The sequence below is a fragment of the Crocuta crocuta genome, unplaced genomic scaffold (genome assembly GCF_008692635.1).
Source record: "Crocuta crocuta isolate KB4526 unplaced genomic scaffold, BGI_CrCroc_1.0 scaffold333, whole genome shotgun sequence".
In the NCBI taxonomy this organism is placed as follows: Eukaryota; Metazoa; Chordata; class Mammalia; order Carnivora; family Hyaenidae; genus Crocuta; species Crocuta crocuta.
Window position 1 is genome coordinate 3,968,980 of NW_027532856.1, and position 22,984 is coordinate 3,991,963.

At 35.8% G+C, this 22,984-nt stretch overlaps 1 protein-coding gene across 4 annotated transcripts in view; it reads left to right on the plus strand.

Annotated features, from left to right (window-relative positions):
- Positions 1-22,984, plus strand: part of TRIM37 (tripartite motif containing 37) — a 127,018-nt gene that overhangs the window by 45,316 nt on the left and 58,718 nt on the right. For all 4 annotated transcript variants that reach the window (XM_077745620.1, XM_077745623.1, XM_077745621.1 and 1 more), the window contains exons 11-17: positions 625-706; positions 5,914-5,990; positions 7,196-7,375; positions 11,117-11,231; positions 12,101-12,319; positions 13,813-13,949; positions 17,005-17,090. In XM_077745620.1, the coding sequence (XP_077601746.1) occupies positions 625-706; positions 5,914-5,990; positions 7,196-7,375; positions 11,117-11,231; positions 12,101-12,319; positions 13,813-13,949; positions 17,005-17,090 (896 nt within the window). The remainder of the gene's footprint in view (positions 1-624; positions 707-5,913; positions 5,991-7,195; positions 7,376-11,116; positions 11,232-12,100; positions 12,320-13,812; positions 13,950-17,004; positions 17,091-22,984) is intronic.

Below are 22,984 nucleotides of genomic sequence, written 5' to 3' on the forward strand. Positions count from 1 at the left end.
AATCTTAAGCAGGCTCCAGGCTCAGTACAGAGCCTGATGCAGGGCTTTATTTATCTTATGTCCCTGCGATCATGACCTGAGCCAAATTCAGGAGTTTGATGCCTAACCAACTGAACCACATAGGCGCCGCTCCCGCCCCCATTTGTCTTTTCTTATGGGATCATTTTTGGCTAAACTACAAATTTTCTGAGGATATCCTCACATGTGTTAAGATTAAGCACATTTCTTAAGTTTTTATGTATTAGAAAAGGATAATTGTAATACAGAGATGTGAGGAAGAAGCACATTGTTTTTTTCTTTTATTTAATGGTAAAAGACTGCTTGTTGGTAGTAATTAAATTCACACTTAGTTATATTTTTCGTTATATTTTCCTTTTCCCTTGAATGTCATAATTTTGAAACTGAAAAGATACTGCTACATATTTCAGTATCATTAAACCTTATTTCAGAATGTAAGTATATATAAATTTATGCAGTGGAATCTTGACTTGTTCAGTGTCTTCATTTACTTGTTCGGACTGCAGATAAGTAACATAAATAAAGTTCGCTTAGAGTTTGGTTTTACGTGTTGATGTTTCACAACAGTTTTGATCTTGGGATTTGGTTGGTTTTCTTTTACTTCAGCACTTTGCGCCAGCGAGCAGACCCTGTTTACAGTCCACCTCTTCAAGTTTCAGGACTATGTTGGAGGTTAAAAGTTTACCCAGTAAGTTCTTCATATTTCTAATAAATTTTGAAACCAAGGTCTTTCTTTCAGGGTTCTGTAGTAGAGTTGTTCACTTTTTTTTTTTTTTTTTATTTACTTTATTAGGCAGTTCATGAATTAGGCAGCATCCCATCTAGCAGTTAGAAAGATGCTCCCTGGTTCACTTTCCTTAGTGGAGTAAAGAACTAAAGTATCGACAATATTATGTTTTTTTAATAGTGTACATTACTAAAAAAAAAAAAATGAGTTAAATATCAACAGTATTAACCTTGATATTACTGAATTTTATTTCTTGCTTCTAGGAAGATATTTATCTTTCAAAGAAATATTTAAAATTTTTATTTTAGAAATTATTTTTTAAATAAAAATAAATTACTGATACAGAAAGCCATCAAAAATACATGTATGCTGATTCCATACTCATGGTGCATTTCAGTATGTTCCTTTGACCTAGGAATTTTCTGCAAATTTGCTGCTGGATGCAGTGGCATGATGAGAGATATATAGTTGCTTCCTATGGCAAGAGTATAAATAATAGTGTGCTCTTTTATCACACCATGTCTAGTTGTATCTCTTATTGTGATATTGGTAGCTTTTGATGTTCATTGCCTACATCTGTTAATTCATTGGAAGTTGCAAAATAGTGATATTCTCATTTTTTTGTTTTTTTTCATTTATTGTAATAACTTTTATAAAGATATGCTTCTTAAAATTTTTTTCAAATGTTTTTTATGTATTTCTGAGAGAGACAGTGTGAGCAGGGGAGGGTCAGAGAGAGGGGGACATACAGAATCTGAAGCAGGCTCCAGGCTCTGAGGTAGCCATCAGCACAGAGCCAGACATGGGGCTCAAACCCACGAACCATGAGAACATGACCTGAGCCGAAGTCGGCTGCTTAACCAACTGAGCCACCCAGGTGCCCCTATAAAGATATTGCTTCTGGGGCGCCTGGGTGGCTTAGTCGGTTAAGCGTCCGACTTTCGCTTAGGTCATGATCTCGCGGTTCCTGGGTTCGAGCCCCGCGTCGGGCTCTGTGCTGACTGCCAGCTCGGAGCCTGGGGCCTATTTCAGAGTCTGTCTCTCCCTCTCTCTCTGACCCTCCCCTGCTCATGCTGTCTCTCTCTCTCTCCTAGAAATAAATAAAAAAATATTTAAAAAAAAAAAAAAGATACTGCTTCTAAGAGATGCTTCCCATTATCTGTTACTTGGCTACCCACGGGTATAGTTCATAAAGAAGAAACAGGAGTTTTTCCTATTAGTTACTAGTTTTCCTTAGAATTTTTTGGAAGTGATCAATTAGGTTTTTAAAAATGTCATTATGAACTCATAGATTTATGCATATGTAATGTCTTTAAGTTAGCTTCTGTGTCACTTTGCTCTGACCCTAAAAGCCCCTAGCAGTGATTCTTAGGAGTTAGCTTTCTTGTTCTTCTAGGCTCATCATGTACATTTCCTACTCCATATCTGGAATCAGCCATTTTATTTAAAGAGCCCGGATTCCTTTTAGTGGGAAGTGATATATTAAGACCAAACTGGGTGCTAGAGATGCNATCATGACCTAAGCAAAAGTCGGACGCTCAACCGACTAAGCCACCCACGCGCCCCTTAGGAAGACTTTAAAATTGCTATATAATTGAATATTGGGGTTTTTTTTGGATATATGTATTTTTTTTAAGATAAAATAACTCATGAGTCAGTGCTTACATTTATACTTCAAATTCAAGACTATAGAGTGTTTTTTACTTAATGTCTTTATATCACACCTGTGCCTACTTCCACTTTAGGAATCCTTTTTTAAAAAAAATTATTATATAAGTATATTTTTTTAAGTTTAGATCCGAGTTAGTTAGCATATAGTGCAATAATGATTTCAGGAGTAGAATCCAGTGATTTCTTCCCTACATGTAACACCCAGTGCTCATCCCAAGGTTCCAATTTCTCCCTTTGTTTTTCAGTACTTGTTTTCTGTTTCTTTGATAGTAGCCATCCTGATGAGAATGAGGTAGTATTTTGGTTCCTATTCACATTTCCCTAATGATTAGTAATAATATTGAGTGTCTTATGCCTATAAGACTATGTATCTTGTTCACAGAACTATGGACTCAAGTCCTTTGTCCATTTGAAAATTTTGTTGTTGGTGTTAGGTTGTAGGAATTCTTTATATATTCTGGATATTAACCCCTTACTAGGGGTTATGATTACACATATTTATTAGGTGTATAATTTACACATATTTTCTCCTGTAACTTTCTTTTAACATTTGATGCACAGAAGTTTTTAAATTTTAATGTAGTTAAATTTATCTGTTTTTGCTTTTGATTTTATAGACAGGAAATCTTTACGAAATTTAATGTCATAAAGCTGTTTTCTTATGTTTTCTTTTAAGAGTTTTATAGTTTTAGAATTTACATTTAGAACTTTGATCTATTTTGAGTTAATTTTTGTACGTGAAGTAGGGACCCAATTTCATCTGCAGGTGGATATCCAGTGTCATAAGGCAATCAAAAATAAATATGGTGCTTTGCTTTCTGAGAGATGTCCTGGCTCTGCCCTTCTTCTTCCTTTGTTTTTATTATTTCTCTGCTGTTTATCTTTTATTTCACTCCTAGCACGCACTTTGTAATCTTGAGACTTATCTTGAAAGGCCCTATAGATTCATTTATAATAAGAGTAAGAATTTATAAGTGTTTAGAATTTGGAGTGATTTGACTGCGTTTAATTCTCAGACTTTTTAATATTTGTCCTCCTTGTACTCAGCTCATAATCTGTTGAGCAGCTCATTCCATTTTCAGTTGTCGTATTTGGCTTGTGAGGCTTTTCAGTGGCTAACTCTTTGCCATTTTGTGGGTTTTCCTGTTTTCTGATTCATTAGATATCCCATAGCCTCCCTGTCTTCTCCCACACAGATGTATATATCACACAGATCTTAATGGTTGTAACCGATAACATCTTTATCTACTTATATTTAGGAATTGTGGAGATAACTTTTTATGTAGTTTTGTTGTAAATATTGTTTGTGAGCTTTTGGATTTTCTGTCCAATTATGTGTTTTGTTTTGCTTTTGGATTTTCTAATTATGTGTTTTGTTCTCTGTTTCGATTTAGAGAGTTGCATAAACTATTTTGCCATTGCTGCAATCTTTCCAGAATCCTTTGCCTACTAAAAAATCTTAAAGCTAGTATTTTGTTGGAAGTGTGGCTGGCATGTACTTAAGATGGTAAACATTTTCCTTAAAATTAGGATAAAATAAAATAAAAAAGATTTCTAATATTATTAGCTGATAAAGATCAGGAGTGAAAAAATGTTTATTCCTTTTTATTATTAATTTATTCCAGGGAAATAGTTCTAGGAGCACAATTTAAAGATTTTTTAAAAAAGTGTTTATTTACTTTTGAGAGTAAGAGATAGAGACCAAGTTGGGGAGGGTCAGAGAGAGACACCCACACAGAATCCCAAGCAGGCTCCATGCTGTCAGCACAGAGCCTGATGTGGGGCTCGAACTCACAAACTAAGAACATGACCTGAACCAAAAGCAAGAGTCAGGCTTAACTGACTGAGCCACCCAGGCACCACTCTAGGAGCATAATTTAAAAGACGAAAAAAGGGGCGCCTGGGTGGCTTAGTCAGTTAAGCATCCGACTTTCGCTTAGGTTATGATCTCACGGTTCGTGGGTTCGAGCCCCGTGTCGGGCGCTGTGCTGACTGCCAGCTCAGAGCCTGGAGCCTGCTTCAGTCTGTGACTCCCTCTCTCTNATTTATTTACTTATTTTTTGTTTTTTTTAAATTTTATTTATTTATTTATTTAATTTCTAGGGGGGAGAGAGAGAGAGAGAGTGTGAGCAGGGGAGGGTCAGAGAGAGAGGGAGTCACAGACTNAAGTTTATTAATTTTGGCAAGTTTTCACAAATACGTATAGTTAAATAATTACTACCACATTGTGATTTTTATTAACCCCCCCCAGTTTTCTCATTTGTCTTTTGAGCTGATCCCTTCTATCTCCCTTCTTGGCCCCTCTGCAACCACTGATCTGGTTTTTTCACTATACTTTTGCTTTCTCAGAATTTCATGTAATGGGATCATACAATATATAATTTTTGTGTCCTTTTTTTTCCCCCACTTTACTGATGATTCATTTATTCTTTACTGTTTATTGAGTAATTATCTCATTTAACTCTGAAAGCTTCCTTAGGATCATCTGGAGCAAAGTAGCCTAGAAATGAAGGGGTTAGCAAGTACTTGTACTCCTCTGTAGTACATATTCCAGTAGACAGTGGAGATGAATAATAAGAATCCTTCCTTTAATCCTCATAGTCTGGTTGGGGAAATGTGTTTATATGTGTGGTTACAACAATGATAGTCATTTAGAAAGAGCAAAATACTGGGGAAATAGGGAAGTTACTTTTGTAATAATCTCTAATAGAAATTTAATCAACTTCTTCAGACAGACTTTTAAATGAAATGCTTAACATATAGGCATTATGTAGAAATTACATTTAATTACTTTCAACATCAAGTGTTATTTCTGTTTTACTCATATTTGGTCTTAAATATTTTTTTTTGTCTCCTAATAAGTTAAATTGAGGAGGATTTTTCATACTTTTCTTTGGTGTGTTCATTTTTCATGGAAGCTGATATTTAAGAGTTTTGTGTATGTTAGAACTCCTTTATATATGTTAGAATTCTTAACTTAAATATACTTTTAAATGTTTTATTTATTTTTGAGGGAGAGAGAGAGAGAGACAGTTTGAGTAGGGGAGGGGCAGAGAGAAAGGGAAACACAGAATCTGAAGCAGGCTCCAGGCTCTGGGCTGTCAGCACAGAGTCCTACATGGAGCTTGACTCACTGGAAGATCCACCTGAGCCGAAGTCAGTTACTTATTAGAGCCACCCAGGTGCCTCTAGAATTCTTAACTCTTATCATAGCTGTTGACATTTTCCTTGTTTGAATGCCTGTGTATTTTCATCATTTCCTTTTTTAATGTACAAAACATTTCAATTGTCAGGAGATTCACATCTGTTGGTCTTTCTATTATCTCTGTTACCGCTTTAATCTTAGAAGTATTTCCCAATCCAAATATGAGATGTTCATCTGTTTGTTTCCTTGTTGCTTAATTTTTTACATTTAAGTTGATCTGTAGTTTGTATTTGTATAACATGTCCTTCTTTTTAATTATGGATGTATAGTTGACTTTCTTCCTTTGTTTAAGGATGGAAATGGAGTTGTTCGTGGATACTACTTATCTGTGTTTCTGGAACTGTCAGCTGGTTTGCCTGAAACTTCCAAGTAAGACAAGCAATTAAATAACCAACTTTAGTGTGTGTTTATATACATTCCTTTTAGGATTTTTTATAACTTTTGTTAGTTAAGGTATTGTTATGTCTGTTAAGATGTGCACTGTATGGAATCCCTGGCATAGTATGGCACATATTGGCAGTTCACTCTTGGTTTTTTTGGTGTTTGTTTATTTTTGAGAGAGGGAAAGCACACACAAGGGGGGAGGGGCAGAGAGAGGAGGACAGAGGATCTGAAGCGGGCTCTGCACAGACAGCAGTGAGCCTGATATGGGGCTCAAACTCATGAACTGTGGGATCACAGACTGGCAGTTCTCAAACTGTATGACCTCAGGACTCTATACTCTTCCTTTTTTTTTTTCAAGTTTTATTTATTTTATTTATTTATTTTTTATGAAGAGAGACAGTGTGAATAGGGGAGGGTCAGAGAGAGAGGGAGACACAGAATCTGAAACACGCTCCAGACTCTGAGCTAGCTGTCAGCACAGAGCCCGACGCGGGGCTCGAACTCACAAACCGTGAGATCATGACCTGAGCCAAAGTCAGAGGCTTAACTGACTGAGTCACCCTGGCGCCCCAAGCTTTTAGTTATTTCTTTTGAAAAAAAGAACACAAGTGGGGGAAGAACAGAGAGAGAGGGAAAGGGAGAGAATCCCAAGCAAGCTTTGCACTGTCAGCACACTAGCCATGAGATCATGACCTGAGCTGAAGTCAGATGCTCAACCCACTGAGCCACCCAGGCACTTCTGTTGGTAAACAATTTTTTTTTAATGTTTTTTATTTATTTCTGAGAGAGAGACAGCGTGAGCAGGGGAGGGTCAGAGAGAGAGGGAGACACAGAATCTGAAGCAGGCTCCAGGCTCTGAGCTAGCTGTCAGCACAAAGCCCGATGCGGAGCTCAAACCCACAAACCATGAGATCATGACCTGAGCTGAAGTCGGACGCCTAACCAACTGAGCCACCCAGGCGCCCCTATTGGTAAACATTTTTAAGAGCGAAAAGGGGCCTGGTGCCAATCCTTTTGTGATAGCCCATTCACAAAACTGGTGTCTTTATAAATCATAGTCATTTCTGAAAGAAATGCAACTATCAAGAAGTTTCTTTTCAGGTAATTAATGACCTACTTAGTGTTTCAGTATGTCTGTCTTCTATTTTTGTTTATTAACTCTGTATTAATAGTCTGTTTTTCAAAATTAGATATGAGTATCGTGTAGAGATGGTTCATCAGTCCTGCAATGATCCTACCAAAAATATCATTCGAGAATTTGCATCTGACTTTGAAGTTGGAGAATGCTGGGGTTATAATAGATTTTTCCGTTTGGACTTACTTGCCAATGAAGGATACTTGAATCGACAAAATGATACGGTGATTTTAAGGTAATAGGAAACATTTGATATTGTTTTTATCAGGGGAGAATAATATCATCAGAACTTTATTTTAAAGTTTATTTATTTAACAAAGATGACTACTAAAATTCATGCTAACTATAATCCTGTTATGTTTTTAACTGTTTCTTTCCAGAAGTCCTGTGCAGTGAGTAATACAACTTAGAAATGTGCTTGACATCTAGTTAGTAATTCCATAGAAACGAAACTACTACTTCTCTTTATTTATTTATTTATTTATTTATTTAAATATTTGTTAAATTTTGAAAGAGAGAGACAGAGCACAAGTGGGGCAGGGGCAGAGAGAGAGATGGAGACACAGAAGCCGAAACAGGCTCCAGGTCTGAGTTTACAGCACAGAGCCCGACACGGGGCTTGAACTTGGGTACATTGAGATCATGACCTGAGCTGAAGTCAGACGCTTAACCAACTGAGCCACCCAGACCCCCCCAGGAAACTACTATTTCTTATAAATAATGTTCCATTTACTTACCTATTGAGTGTCTAGCAACCTCACCGTTTGGAAATATAAAAATAGTGAGGGATCAAGTGCTTCTTTTTCTCACTTGGCATTGTATATTAGATGTGGGTGACTGGTTTTACAAGCTTAAATACACAAAATAATTTTCAGTTTCTGTTAGATAACAGCAAATTAAAATTAAGGGAATAGAAATGAAAACTGATGAAAATAAACTAAGTAATAGTAGTTGGTATGTTATTTGCAAGAAAGGATAACATAAATACTGACTATAAAACCACAACAGCCTTGTTTAATATTGGGTATAAGTCATACATTTTGGAGTATCATTACATGGTGTTTTAATTTGATGATGACAATGAGAGCTTGAGTATTAAAAGGGTAGATTCAATTATGGTTTTTGGTTTTTTTTTTTTTTAAGTTTATTTATTTATTTGTGAGAGAGAGCATCTGGTAGAAGGGCAGAGAGAGAGTGGGAGACAGAGAATCTGAAGTGGGCTTTGTGCTAACTGCAGAGCCCTGTGTGGGGATCGAACTCACAAACTGTGAAATCATGACCTGAGCTGAAGTCAGACGCTTAAGTGATTGGGCCACCCAGGCGCCCTGATTCAAATACGTTTTGAACTCTGTTTACCAATTCAAGAAGTTTCCATAGAAACCCTTTTGAGAGCTTTTTTCCTTGGGAGTGATTTGATATACTCTTAATTTCCACTTATTCTGAGCTCTTTGTTCCAGAGCATGCTGTTGAAGTTGCTATCGTATTAACCTTAACTAGTATGTGTTTTTTATAATCTTTTTGGGAGAATAAATAAGTGATAAAAGATTATTGCATTTTCAGTGTAGGAAAAATGATTCATGTTTTTGTGTTCTTTTGGAGAATTATTTTAGTTCCACTTTATAACCTTACAGATTTTTTTTTTTTTTTGATTATTTGCCAAAAGAAATAATTTGTTGCTATTCTCCACTTTAACCATAGGGAGGATAACAAAATTATTCAGCCATCAATTTGACCAACCTACAAAAGAGCCTTTTCTTTTCTTTTTTTTTAATATAATTTATTGTCAAATTAGTTCAGAAGAGTTTTAAAAAAAGTTTACTTCTTATTTTGAGCAAGAGAGAGGGAGAGGGAGGGTGAAGGGCAGAGAGAGAGAGAATCCCAAGCTGGCTCCATGCTGTCAACGTGGAGCCTAATGTGGGGCTCTATCCCACAACCCTGGGATCATGATCTGACCTGAAATCAAACCTCAGACACTCAAATGACTAAGTCACCTAAGTGCTCCAAGAGCCTTTTTTTTTTTTTTTTTTAAATATTCTTAGTTGTTTCCTTATTGGAGTTATAGTAATGTTGAATCTTTCTGGTGGAAATCTGTGTGATCGTTTCATTTTTTAATGCAATTAGCCCAACTTCTAGTTCTTTATTTAGGCCATCCCTATTTATAACAAAACTTTTACTTATAGCCTTGAATATTAGTGCAGGAACAGATTCCTATTGTGATATTTTATTATCATTTATTCAGCAACATTTACTGAATGGCAGTGGGTTAATATTAAGAGGGAATAAGATGGATTTTGTCCCCAGGAAAATCAAGATGAAATGGGCAGATAAAAACAATTTATTCTATAAGATAGTGCTATAATAGCAGTATAAATAAATTGCTGTAGACTTCATGGAGAGGAGGCTTAATTATCTTATTGTTCATAATATTTATTTAATGGGAGATCGCTGAAAATTTAAACCCCAATTCAAACTTCTGATCAAATTTTGTATGTACCTTTTAGAAAATTACTTAAGGCTTTTCTGTAACTATATGAATAAGTATGTATTTATTCTCTTTTTGTTAAATGAGAAAGTTAAAAAATTTTACCTTTTTGCTTGCTTTTGTTTTAATGACACATACACTAACTAATGATAATGTACGAGGTTGGCCATAGTTCTTTAGTTATTCAAAGATAACAATACCCTTTTGAAAGTCTTACCAGTGTATACTAACCAAGCAGTATCCACTTAGTGGTTGAGTGAATAATCTCTATCCTCTAATGCCTGAGTATCCTTGACTGGAAATAGTTACCTGCTCCAGATAATTTTAGATGGTTAGTAGATGCCTATACTAGCCTTAAAATGTTATGAAAAATGGAATAGTATTTAACATAAAGATGGCAAGACTGGAAAGAGGATTTGCAGGCTTCTAAGTTAGTCTTGCCTCTTGGGACTCTTTACATGTTATTGTAAATTTTTTCACTATAAATCATAGATAGACACATTTTCACTCATCTGACATAGGTAGAAATTCTTTGCATTAGTATTAGTGTTTTAAAAGTACAGATAACTCTAAGATCCTGTCACTTACCCATTAAAATCCTTTATTATACTTGGTTTTTTTCCCCTAACCCTAGCTGAAATATGCTGTATTGTGATAATACGGAGAGTTGATTTAAGCTGCTACCTGGAGGGGTTGAAAATATAGGTTATTTAGAGCATGCAACTCTTTGGAAGACTGTAAAGCAGTCCTGGGGAGTTGACCCTTTAATTGCTTTTTTTTTTTTTACTGAGGAATAAGAGAAATGGGAACATGAGATGGACACAGGAAAGAAAAAAAGCAGTGTCTAAAACAAACTTTGCCTATTTTTGTAGGATCTGACCTGAGCAAGAAGGGGGAAGGAAAGCATTAGCTTCCTTCTTCCTGCATAGCATGGCCTTCCCAACTCAAGATTAACATTGTATTTGAACTAGTAGTTTGGGAGCTTAACCGTGATATGTACTATTATTTCTTTACAAAAGCATACTTTGAATTTAGACAACTGACTTGAAGATAATTTTTTTTTCTTCCAAGTTTTTATTTAAATTCAAGTTAGTTAACATATAGTGTAGTATTGGTTTCAGGAGCAGAACTTAGCGATTCATTATATATATATGACACCCAGTGCTCATTACAACAAGTGCCCTCCTTAATACCCATCACCCATTTCGTGCCCCACCCCCCAGCAACCCTCAGTTTCTTCTCTGTAGTTAAGAGTCTGTTATGGTTTGCCTCCCTCTTGAAGATAACTTCTCAGAACATTTTATCATTATAATTTGTAAACTATATGTATAAAAATGGTTAGTACCAGCAGCTCTGAATTCAGTTTGAATTTTAGCTTTGTTGTAATATAATCCAGTAAACTTAAAATTATAGAATTTGTAGTTACCGATTCAAGGCTTGCTTGATAACATTTTACTGTTTGGATCACGTTTCATGTGCAGCTCTTCTTTTAAGGTTTCAGGTTCGTTCTCCAACATTCTTTCAAAAATGTCGGGACCAGCATTGGTATATTACTCAATTAGAAGCTGCACAAACTAGCTATATCCAACAAATAAATAATCTTAAAGAGGTAAGGAAAAAAATGTATTTTGGGTTTAGTGTTTCATATTGTGTTATTGGCTTGTTATATTTGTAATTAGATTTTATATTTTGTAGAAAAGTCCAATTATCTTATTCTCATCTGCTTCCCACCTTTGAGCCTCTAATTTTACACTGTCTACAGTTTGTTAGCCACTAGCCACATATGGCTATACAAACTTAATTAAAATAAAAAATTCAGTTCTTTAGTTGCACTAGCCACATTTCAAGTGCTTTTATTGGGCATTGCACATTCAGAACATTTCCATACTGTATTGGAGAGTGCTGCTCTCATTGAGGTAAACTTTTTGTGTTTCTCTCAGTGACTTAAGTATTTCTGTTTTCCATGCTGTCGTTAAATTAAAGGATTCTAAGTTATAGAATAATTGAAAATTGCCACATCTTGAATTTTCACTTCTTGAATGGAGCACGGGGGAGGATCACTTAGGGAATTTTTATCTTACAGTGGTAAACTAAATTATGTAAGGAATTCTTCTTTTCTGCCAGTGGAAATTGAAATGAGGTAGTAGGATTGAAGTGCTGAGAATGGTTAATAGAAAAGGGAGTAAAATATGAATGAATACATGCTTTGAGAGATTTTCATGTTAAGTGTACTGTTTAAAACTGCTTGTATTTATTTACTATACAGTTTGCTATTGTATGTGCAGCTGGGGCTGGATATGAGAAAAATGAAGGTAAATTGGAGATTTTTCCATAAGCAAAACTTGGAGGGAGTGAGAGAGATGCTTCAAAAATGGTTTTAGGAACATCTGGATATATTTTTTTACTTAAAATATTTTTACTGGAGCAGTGAACTGTGCTTTTGACTCATGTTTATTTGTGCTGTTATTGTTTTAAAAGAGGCTTACTATTGAGTTATCTCGAAGTCAGAAATCAAGAGATTTGTCACCACCAGATAATCATCTGAGCCCCCAAAATGATGACACTCCTGAGACACGTGCTAAGAAGTCTTTGCCATGCACTGATATGCTTCTCCAGGATGGTCCTACTACAGCTTCTATAAGAGATGTCAAAGGGGATGAAGAAGAAGAGGAAAAGATTCAGAATGAAGATTATCATGTAATAATTAGACTTGTTTTATTTTTTATTTTTTTTATAATTAGACTTGTTTTAGATTCATTTTGTGTTTTGTAAGAGAAATGATAAGATCATGGTTTCCAACATATGTAGAGGAATCAATATACTGAAAGGCTTGTCCATTTATTTTCTTAACTAGGGTATGTTAAGTCAGAAATTGATGAATCAAAGTGTTACAAGGCTCTTGTAAAAAGTAAAATTAATTTATTGTAGAAAGTGTATGTTCTACCAAACTGACATACATTCTAGAAACTATATAAATTGTAGAATTAAAAAGTGTGTTCTAGGGGTGCCTGGGTGGCTTAGTCGGTTAAGCGTCCGACTTTCGCTTAGGTCATGATCTCACGGTTCGTGGGTTCGAGCCCCGTGTCGGGCTCTGTGCTGACTGCCAGCTCAGAGCCTGGAGCCTGTTTCAGTCTGTGACTCCCTCTCTCTCTGACCCTCCCCTGCTCACGCTGTCTCTCTCTCTCTCCTAGAAATAAATAAAAAACATTTAAAAAAAAAGTGTGTTCTATTTCCATTCACTAAAACTAGTAAAACACTATATTTTCCATATGAAGACAGAATGATTTAAGATTTGGGAGACAGCCAGGTTTTATCCTAGCTAAACAACAACCAGAATGAGAATTTGAGAAATGATTGTTACTGTTTAAAGTGAGGGGCACCTGGGTGGCTCACTTGGTTAAGCATCCAACTCTTGATTTCAGTTCAGGTCATGATCTCATGGTTCATAGGATTGAGCTCTCACTGTCAGCTAACGGCCTGCTTAGGATTCTCTCTCTGCCCCTCCCCTGCTCTCTCTCTCTCTCACTCACTCTCTCTATCAAAATAAATAAACATAAAAAAAAAGAATAAGTTAAAAAGTAAGACAGTGATGCAGAGACCAGCTTTTGTTGTTTCAGTTGTTATTTGTAAGATGGGACACTTCAGGTATGTAGTAAAATAAAGGAGCCGGTGGGAGAGAGGTAAGTTAAGGTATTGACAAAACAATTTAAGGAGATAATGGAGCACTCAGGTGAAGCAATTAACCCGTGAAAGAGGTGTTAAAGGAATTAATGATGGGGTTGCCGGTAGAGCAGCTGAAATTTGGGGGTATTTATGCATAATAACCAGTGTGTTTTTCTGTGCAGATAGGTGATGAGTTTTATGATGTCCTTGATATTAAAGATTAGGTAGGATTATAGGAATGATGGTTTGAAATGTTACCCTGTGAAGAGCCTTATTGGCAGCTGCAGTGGAGTATGTGAAGCATCTCTAGTCACACTGAAGGCTTAGCTGAAAATGGCAGCAATAAGTTATTAGTGGAACGAGATAATGTGGCTCTGTGTTTGCTAAAGGGCTCAGCTGCCTATGCATAGGAGCAGAGAATTCTGATTATTTCATTATTCTTTGGTGTTTGGTCCATTGCCTGGATCAGATGATCAACTGAGTAAAAACATTTGAGATAGAAGTCTTGTTTCTTTGCCTTGATCTAGCATGAACTTTCAGATGGAGATCTGGATCTGGATCTTGTTGGTGAAGATGAAGTGAATCATCTTGATGGCAGCAGTTCCTCTGCCAGTTCTACAGCAACAAGTAACACAGAAGAAAATGACATTGATGAAGAAACTATGTGAGTGTCTCACATTAACTACCACTATAAAGCATCTAAGTGATAATTATTAGAAGCATATTAACTAAATTTGGGCCTAAAAGTGGAGATATTCAGCATGTTTACTTGCTATAGAGTATCTTATAAAAATGAAGGAACTTGAAGGATAGTTTCTTATTTTTCAATTATTCAATTTAATAAAAGTTGCATAAATACTAGATAACAATTCGCATATTCCTTTTGTCCAGATTAATTTTCCAAATGTTACTATTTTGCTTAGTTCCTCTTTTCTGTATTTTTTGGGGAGGGAGGTTGAGATTTTTGAGTTAGGTGAATATACTTTTCGTTGTGTACTGTTTTGTATGTAACCACAGCATAGTTATAAAAATCATGATTAACGCTATGTAATACTATAACCTATGACCTTTTAAAAATTTGCCATTGATGTCCTTTGGTCTAGGATCCAATCCAGTATCACATATTGCTTTTAATTAATTTTCTTTAGTCTTTAATCTGGATCACCTAATCTTTTTTTTGTTTGTTTATGACTTTGACACTTCAGAGAAAGAGCAGTTCTTTTGTAGCAAGCTTTAATTTGGGAGTTGTTCAAATGTTTCTTCACAGTTAAATTGAGATTATGCACTAGAGGCAGGAGAACTTAAGAAATTATGATACCTTTTCAGTGCCTCATAGTGGGAGGGCAATGTCTTTTATCTAACTCTTTACCATTAATTAGGTCACACGGTTAATGTGATGTCTGCCAGGTTTCTCCAATCTAAAATTACTAATTTTTCCTTTTGTAATTAATAAATATTCTGTAAGGACATATTTTGAGACTGTAAATATCTTCCCCCCTCATCACCTGTTTCCCCCATTCTCCCACCCACCTTCCCTCTGGTAACTCTTAGTTTATTCTCTGTAGTTAAGAGTCTGTTCCTTGGTTTGTCTCTTTCTCATGCGCTGGCGCGTGCACACACACGCGCACACACACACACACACACTTTCTCCCTTTGCTCGTTTGTTTTGTTTCTTTAATTCTACATAGAGCAAAATCATCTATCTATCCTTCTCTGACTTCAGTTAGTGTTCATTTTATCCTCTGGCTCCATCCGTTTTGTTCAGAATTACAAAATTTTCATTCTTTTTGATGGCTGAATAATATTCCTGTATGTGTGTGTACACCAAATATTCTTTATCCATTCATTAATCAGTGGACATTTGGGCTGCTTCCATATCTTGGCTGTTGTAAGTAATGCTCCTATAAATAAAGGGGTGCCTGTACCCCTTTGAATTAATGTTTTTTATGCTTTGGGTAAATAACTAGTAGTGCAATTGCTGGATCATAGGGCAGTTCTATTTTTAACTTTTTAAAGAACCTACATACTGTTTTCCAGAGTTTACCGGTTTGCATTCCCACCAACAGTGTAAGAGGGTACCCCTTTCTCTGTATCCTCACCTACATTTGTTGTTGCCTGAGTTGTTAATGTTTGCCATTCTGACAGGTGTGAAGTGGTATCTCATTGTGGTTTTGATTTGTATTTCCCTGATGATGAGTGATGTTGAACATTTTTTCATGTGTCCGTTGGCCATCTGGATGTCTTCTTTGGTGAAGTGTCTATTCACGTCTTTTGCCGATTTCTTCACTGGATTGTTTTTTGGGTGTTAAGTTCGACAAATTCTTTATAGATTTTGATACTAACCCCTTATCTGACATGTTACTTGCAATTATCTTCTCCCATTCTGTCAGTTGCCTTTTATTTTTTTTTTAAATGTTTAATTTTGAGAGAGAGAGAGAGACAGAGCCTAAGCAGAGGAGAGGCAGAAAAAGAGGGAGACGCAGAATCCAAAGGAGACTCCAGGTCTGAGGTGTCAGCACAGAGCGTGATGTAGGGCTCAAACCCATGAACCCTGAGATCATGAGCAGAGCTGAAGCCGATGCTTTACCGACTGAGCCACCCAGGTGCCCCTAGTTTGTTTTTATTGTTTCCTTTGCTGTGCAGAAGGAAGCTTAGGTCCCAATAGTTCATTTTTGCTTTTGTTTCTCTTTTGACTTCTTTAAATATCCTAAACTAGTATTGGTTACTGTTGTTCCATATAGCATTCTGTCATTATAATAAGTGGGACATCTGGCTGTCTCAGTTGATAGAATATGTGACTCCTGATACTGGGGTTGTGAGTTTAAGCCTCATGTTGGACATAGAGCTTATTTAAAATCAGTCACTAAGTAAATAAGGAAATTAAACAAATTTTTTTAATTAAAAAATAAAATAAGACAGTAGTTTTTTTGGTACGAAAGATTTTGTGAGGACTTTTTTTCTGAAATACCATCTGAAGAAAATAGTATTTATGGGCTGCCTGGGTGTCAGCTGCTCAACTCTTGATTTCGGCTTAGGTCATGATTCCAGGGTTGTGGGATTGAGCCCTGCATTGGGCTCCATGCTGTATATTGAGCCTGTTTGGAATTTTCTCTCTCTCTCTCTCTCTCTCTTCCCCTGCTTGCATGTGCAAAAAAAAAAAGTAATCATATATGTTAATTTGATCTTTTTAACCTTAAAATGTAGTATTATAAGCCTAATTTCCTACTATTAAGTTATAAATTCTTTAAAGTTATAATTTCTTCTGCTTACAATGGTTCTCAGATTTTCTATTTTAAAAATTAAATGTTGGGGCACCTGGGTGGCTTAGTCAGTTGAGCATCCGATTCCTGATTTCAGCTCAGGTAATGATCTCACGGTTTGTGAGTTCAGGCCCTGCATTCCGCTCTGTTCTGATAGTAAGGAGCCTGCTTAGGATTCACTCTCCTCTCTCTCTCTCTGCCCCTACCCTGCTCTCAAAATAAATAAACTTTACAAAAGAAAAATATTGCCAACTGTCTCAGTATTTTTTAAAGGTATTTTAACACTACCCATACACATGATAATGTTAAAAGTCCTTTTCCACATTTCCGTATTGAGAAATAGCGTACCTTACTTTGTAGGAGAAAGCTATGTTCTACTGTTTTAAAATTCGTTGTGGTGGGACAAATAATGTTAATTGTCCTTTCTGTATAGGAATGATGTATTTTATATATTCTTAGGTCTGGGGAAAATGATGTGGAATACAACAACATGGAATTGGAAGAGGGAGAACTTATGGAAGATGCAGCTGCTTCAGGACCACCAGGTACAGAGGCCAAGATGCACAAGCTGTTCTGTCTTCTCTTTCCTCTTTATCATATTTTACTATATGACAGCCACTGCTCTATAAAGCTTGTGGTATTGAAAGTGCTATTTATATACTGCATGTAATATATATGTATATTATATATGTTATTATATATCTTAGAGTGTATTACTAATGGTATTTAAAACACTAATAATAGCTAACATTTGTTAAGTGTTCTTATGTACCTAGCATTGTGCACAAACACTTTATGTGTACCTTTTCTTATTAATTTCTAACATTCTGTGAGATAGATTTTAATATTATCTGCTTTTTATAGCTGTACAAAGTGGTATGTAGAGAATTTAGTCAACTTGCTCTCATTCACAATTTAGTAAATGAAAGAGGGATTAGAGTTTTGTGTTTGTCTGAATCCGAAGTTCCTAGTCTTCTCTACAGTTATATATTAGTTATCCTTTTATGATGTTTGTCTTGTCTGTCAATCTGATTTAGAGAATCATCTGAATAGATTCATGGACTGTGACTTACAAGGGAATTTTTGAGAGCGTATCATATGCACTGAAAAAACCTGAGACTTAATTGCCTAGGTCACATAAGTAACTGTTGGTAGAACCAGCCTACCATCATCCACATCATCTTTTTCTTAGATTCTGATTTTTGTCAAAGCACACTGTTATTCGTCAGATGAAGTGGCTCAAATACTGAATTTTTCTTTTGTGTTCTTGGACCTATTTAATTAAGCATGCAAGTCTTGGCCAAAATAATTGTAAGTTAGCTTTGTGTTGCTACTATTTTATTGACATTGCCCTTGGTACAAACACTGGCATATTTTGTGGCATATTTGGATCACTGAAGACCTCTTAAACATTAGTCCTCAGCCTTGCAGCTTCCACCCATGTTTTGTACTCTTCCTACTTCTCACTTTTTTCAAGGTAATTTCAGTTCCACTTGTACTTCAATTCTGTTTATATGCTGATTACTCTCCAAGTTCTAGCTCTAGCCTTTATTTTTCTCATAACTTCCAGATCCATGTAGCTGTCTGGTTTTGATGTTAACAGACTCAGTGTCTCCCAAACAGATCATTGTCTTTTTATCCGTCAGACTGCCAGTCAGGAATAGCTCATCATCTTACTGATTAATGGTGCTATACATTTTTCATCTTTTCCTCTTGCTTTAACTTTGCTTTTAATTTACCAAAATCTGTTGGTTCTACCTCCTAAATAGTGCATGAATTGATTTGTCTTTTCCTTTAACATTCCTACTGTAGACTGCTGTCTTTCAAAATAGCCTCTCATCTGGGTTTCTTGTATCCATTATTATTCCTCTCCATTCTGTTTCCCACAGCATGAGTTCAAAATGAGGTTTTTTTGCCCTTTAGATTTATATCTGATCATGTCACTCCTCTACTTTAAAACCCTTTATTGGATTCCATTTACTTACAGGATAAAGTCCAAACTTGCTTAATGGTACAGAAGGCCTTTCATATGCTGACTTCTACTCACTTCTTTAGCCTTACCTCTCTCATACTCCCTTCTGTCATTTTTCAGCCCAGAGGAAATTTCATCCCCTCAAATGTGCTTCCTACCATGTTCCTTCTGTCTCTCCTCATGCTGGGCATAGCCATTCCTTCTTAAGTTTAGCTTGTATTTTATTCCTGGAGTCCTCCTCAACTATGTGCCCTGGGTCTTTTTCTACTCTCTCAAATTAACCTTTTAGAATATATATTAAACATGATTATAATTGCTTATTTAGCTGCCCATTTTCCCTGAGCTCCACAGATCTCAATGCCAAAGAAATAATGCACATCTTAACTTTGTATCCCTGACATTTAACAGTATAATAAGGGATCATTTAATATTTTTCAGATAAAAATAGAGTGAATATATTTATTTTTACTAAGTGTTGAATGTAATTTTTAAGGTTTTAAGTAGTATAGAAAAATTCAGAGGCTATCTTGGTATAAAATGGAAGGAAGATGGGTATACTGAATCAAGGTTACTGAATATTTTTCAGTCTTCTGGTGTATTTTTTTCTTAGTTAAATCTGTCATTCCCTCTTTTAATTCAGACATTAAATTGTGGGTGCTGAGGATACAATAGTGAGTCATACCCAGATAATTTTTATTGTATGCTTTGGGGAATTTTAAATACTTGGCAGACATTTGTCAAATGCCTTTCCTATATCAAGATTTTTGGGAATACAATGAAAATTACTTACTCTTATTACATAATTTATAATCTAAGGTGAATAGATACATGAGCAGATAACTAAGGTATGTAAGATAGTACACATATAAAAGACTTCAGATTTCTTGAGATATTGCCTCATCAGGAGGTAGAACATAACTCCCTACCCTTAAATGTGGGCTGTGCTGAAAATAGAGTGTAGAAAGTAAGAAATAATTTTATAACAAAGAAATATGGCAAACAGGGGCACTTGGGTGGCTCAGTCGATTAAGCATTCGACTTCAATTCAGGTCATGATCTCACGGTTCATGGGTTTAAGCCCCGTGTCGGGCTCTGTGCTGACAGCTAGTTCAGAGCCTGGAGCCTGCTTCAGATTCTGTGTCTCCCTCTCTCTCTCTGCCCTTCCCCTGCTCATACTGTCTGTATCTCTCTCTCAAAAATAAATAAAACATTAAAAAATTTTAGAAAAAAAAAAACATGTCAAACATTGTTTTAGACAAGTTATCAAATTTAACATCATCCATGTTATCATGTTGTAGCCTTGTAGGCTTGTTATGATGTGTTGAGAACGGTACTTTACATCTGTGGTGTTGTCCTCCCAAAAATCCATAAACACAATCTAAACATGAGAAAAACACAACATGAACCCTAGTTGAGGGACATTTTATAAAATATATGACCAATACTTTTCATAATTGTCAAAAGCAAGAAAATTCTGAGGAATCACCCAGACCAGAGTAACCTAAGGAGAAATGACCATCTAGGTGTAATTTTGTATTCTAGGTGGAACCCTGAGACACAAGAAGTACATTAGAGAAAGATTAAGGAAATCTGAATAAAGTATAGATTTTGTTAGTTAATAATAGCATATCATTATTAGTTCATTAATTGTGATTAACGTACCATGATGATGAAAGTTGTTGACAATGGGAAAAGTAGATTACGGGGTTTACAGGAATACACTGAATTATCCTTGTACCTTTTATAGAAATCTAAAACTATTCTAAAATAAAAAGTTTTAATATATAAAGAGAATAGGGGCACCTGGGTGGCTTAGTCGGTTAAGCGTCCGACTTTCGCTTAGGTCATGATCTTGCGGTTAGTGGGTTCGAGCCCTGCGTCGGGCTCTGTGCTGACTGCCAGCTCAGAGCCTGGAGCCTGTTTCAGAGTCTGTGTCTCCCTCTCTCTCTGACCCTCCCCTGCTCACGCTGTCTCTCTCTCTCTCTCCTAGAAAAAAAAAAAATTAAAAAAAAAATATATAAAGAGAATAAAAGGTGAATTAAGGGTGAGGTGGTACTGAGTGTGGAATGTATTATTTTTATAATTTAATTATGGAAGGTCCATTATCAGGCTTGTTGTGGTTCATATTTCAGAACCAGACAATCATCTAAAGAATTATATCAGTTAAGATGTTAAGTTATCCAGTAAAAAAAAATTCTTTTAAATATTTATTTATTTTTGAAGGAGAGAGAGTCAGAGGATGAGTGGGGAAGGGGCAGAGAGAGGGAGACACAGAATCGGAAGCGGGCTCCAGCCTCTAAGCTGTCAGCACAGAGCCCCATGTGGGGCTCAAACACACAATCTGTGAGCTCATGACCTGAGCTGAAGTTGGACACCCAACCGACTGACCCAGCCAGGCACCCCTTTAAGTTGTCCATTAAGTAGAAGATCTTTCTTACATAGAAACTAAGTATGAAGTAAAATAAGATTTACTTAATTTCAGTATGTAGATAGTATTAAATAAGGCAATAGCTTGAAATAAATATATAATGACTCAAGTGGCCTCAATCTCTCAAGAATGCTTTTAGTTTATTCAGTTATTTTCATTAGGTACAAGAGAACTTATCCTTAAAATTAAGTGCTGAAAATGTATCATTCTAAATAAAAAGTATTATTGTAAAAGTATTCTTTTTTTGAAAAAATGTTTTAAATGTTTATTTTTGAGAGAGAGAAAGAGAATGAACGAACTAGTGGGGGAAGGGCGGAGAGAGAGGGAGACACAGAAATCTGAAGCAGGCTCCAGCTTCCAGGCTGTCAGCACAGAGCCAGATGGCGGGGCTGGAACTCAGAAACCGCGAGATCCTGAACTGAGTTGAAGTCGGACACTTAACTGACTGAGCCATCCACGTGCCCCTTGTAAAAAATATTCTAATCTAGAACATTAGGTAGTTGAATCAGCTGAGTAGGAAAACTGTATTTTATTTTTTGCCTGCCATGTGTGATTTATGAAACCTTATATTTCTTATTAGAGAAGTAAAAGATTCTCTAAAAGAATCTAAAACTAAAAGATACATAGCAATATAACACACATATAACAAATTGATGTTGTATAGGTTATTACTCAAAACATTTGTTACTTATTTTGGTTAAAGACCTTTTGGTTACAGATCTACAGATGTTTAATGATTGCCCACTTGGTATCAGGCATTGTGTTGTTCATTGGGATAATGAGATGAATGAGCGATCTCTNCGTGCAGGAGGAGCATTATCTTTCTAAAATGAGAATCTAGCACTAGTCATTACAGAACTTTGTGATTGCAAATATAGATTTAGGATTATACCAAAAAAAGGACAGCTAATTAGGAATGAGTGAAAAAGGCTTTAGAAAGAGAGTGATGCTTGATTTTGTTCTTAAAAGATGAGCTAAGTGTTCATTAGAGGAACAGGGAAATAATGAGATTAAGAGAGCAAAAGCATTCCAAGCAAAAGATGCAGCATTGTTCTTTTTGGAAACTTCAAATAATTGAGACTTTATATGGGGGCAGGCCAATGGAGATTGGCAAGCAGGAAACAAGATCAGGTAATGGAAAGTTTCATTTGCTAGGCTAAGGATTATGGGCTTTATTCTGTGGAACCATTAAAGGTCTTTAAAAAGAAGTGTGATCCGATTTGGTTACGCAGTGAAAGATGAATTAAAGGACAAGATTAGTTAGAAATTATTGAAATGTTCCAGGAGGGAAAATTATGAGGGCCTAACATAAGGTAGTAGGGATGGAGACGAAATTTTTTTGAAAGATGTTAAGTAGTAGAATCAATAGGACTTGGGAATCTAACCGGATGGGATGGATTTGGTGGATATGTGGGAACGAGTCCTTAAGGTTTTTGGGTGAGGCTGTGCCATTACTTACGATAGTGGGTCCAGCAACAGAAGATAATATATTCAGTTGGAACTTGGTTGATTTTGAGAGATCTGTGGTACAGTTATATTTTGATCTCCAGACCGAAATATCTAATTGTATACAAGATTTTGGTATGTAGTCTGGTGTAGAAAGGCACAGTGATTATTTATTTATTACTACAAACAGTATAACTTTTATTCATCATAATAAATGAATTAGTTAAAAATTTCCAAAAGACTTGTCTATTATATATAAAGAACTTCTATAAATCAACAAGAAAAAGCTAAGAATACCACCCAGAAAAAAAAAAAAGGACAAAAGATTAGAATAGACACTTCACAAAGGAGGCTGTCCAGATGACCAGTGCACATTTTAAAAAATACTTAGCCTCTTTCATCAGAGAAATGCAAATTGATATTGTGTCTCAGTATGGATCTCTTATTTATTTATCCTACATGGAGTTTGTTGAGCTAAGTTCCTTGAATGTGGTAGATTAATATTTTTCATCATATGTTGGAAATTTTCAGCCATATTTCTTTGTACATTGTTTCTCTTTGCTCTTATGTTACCACCATTATATGTATGTTGG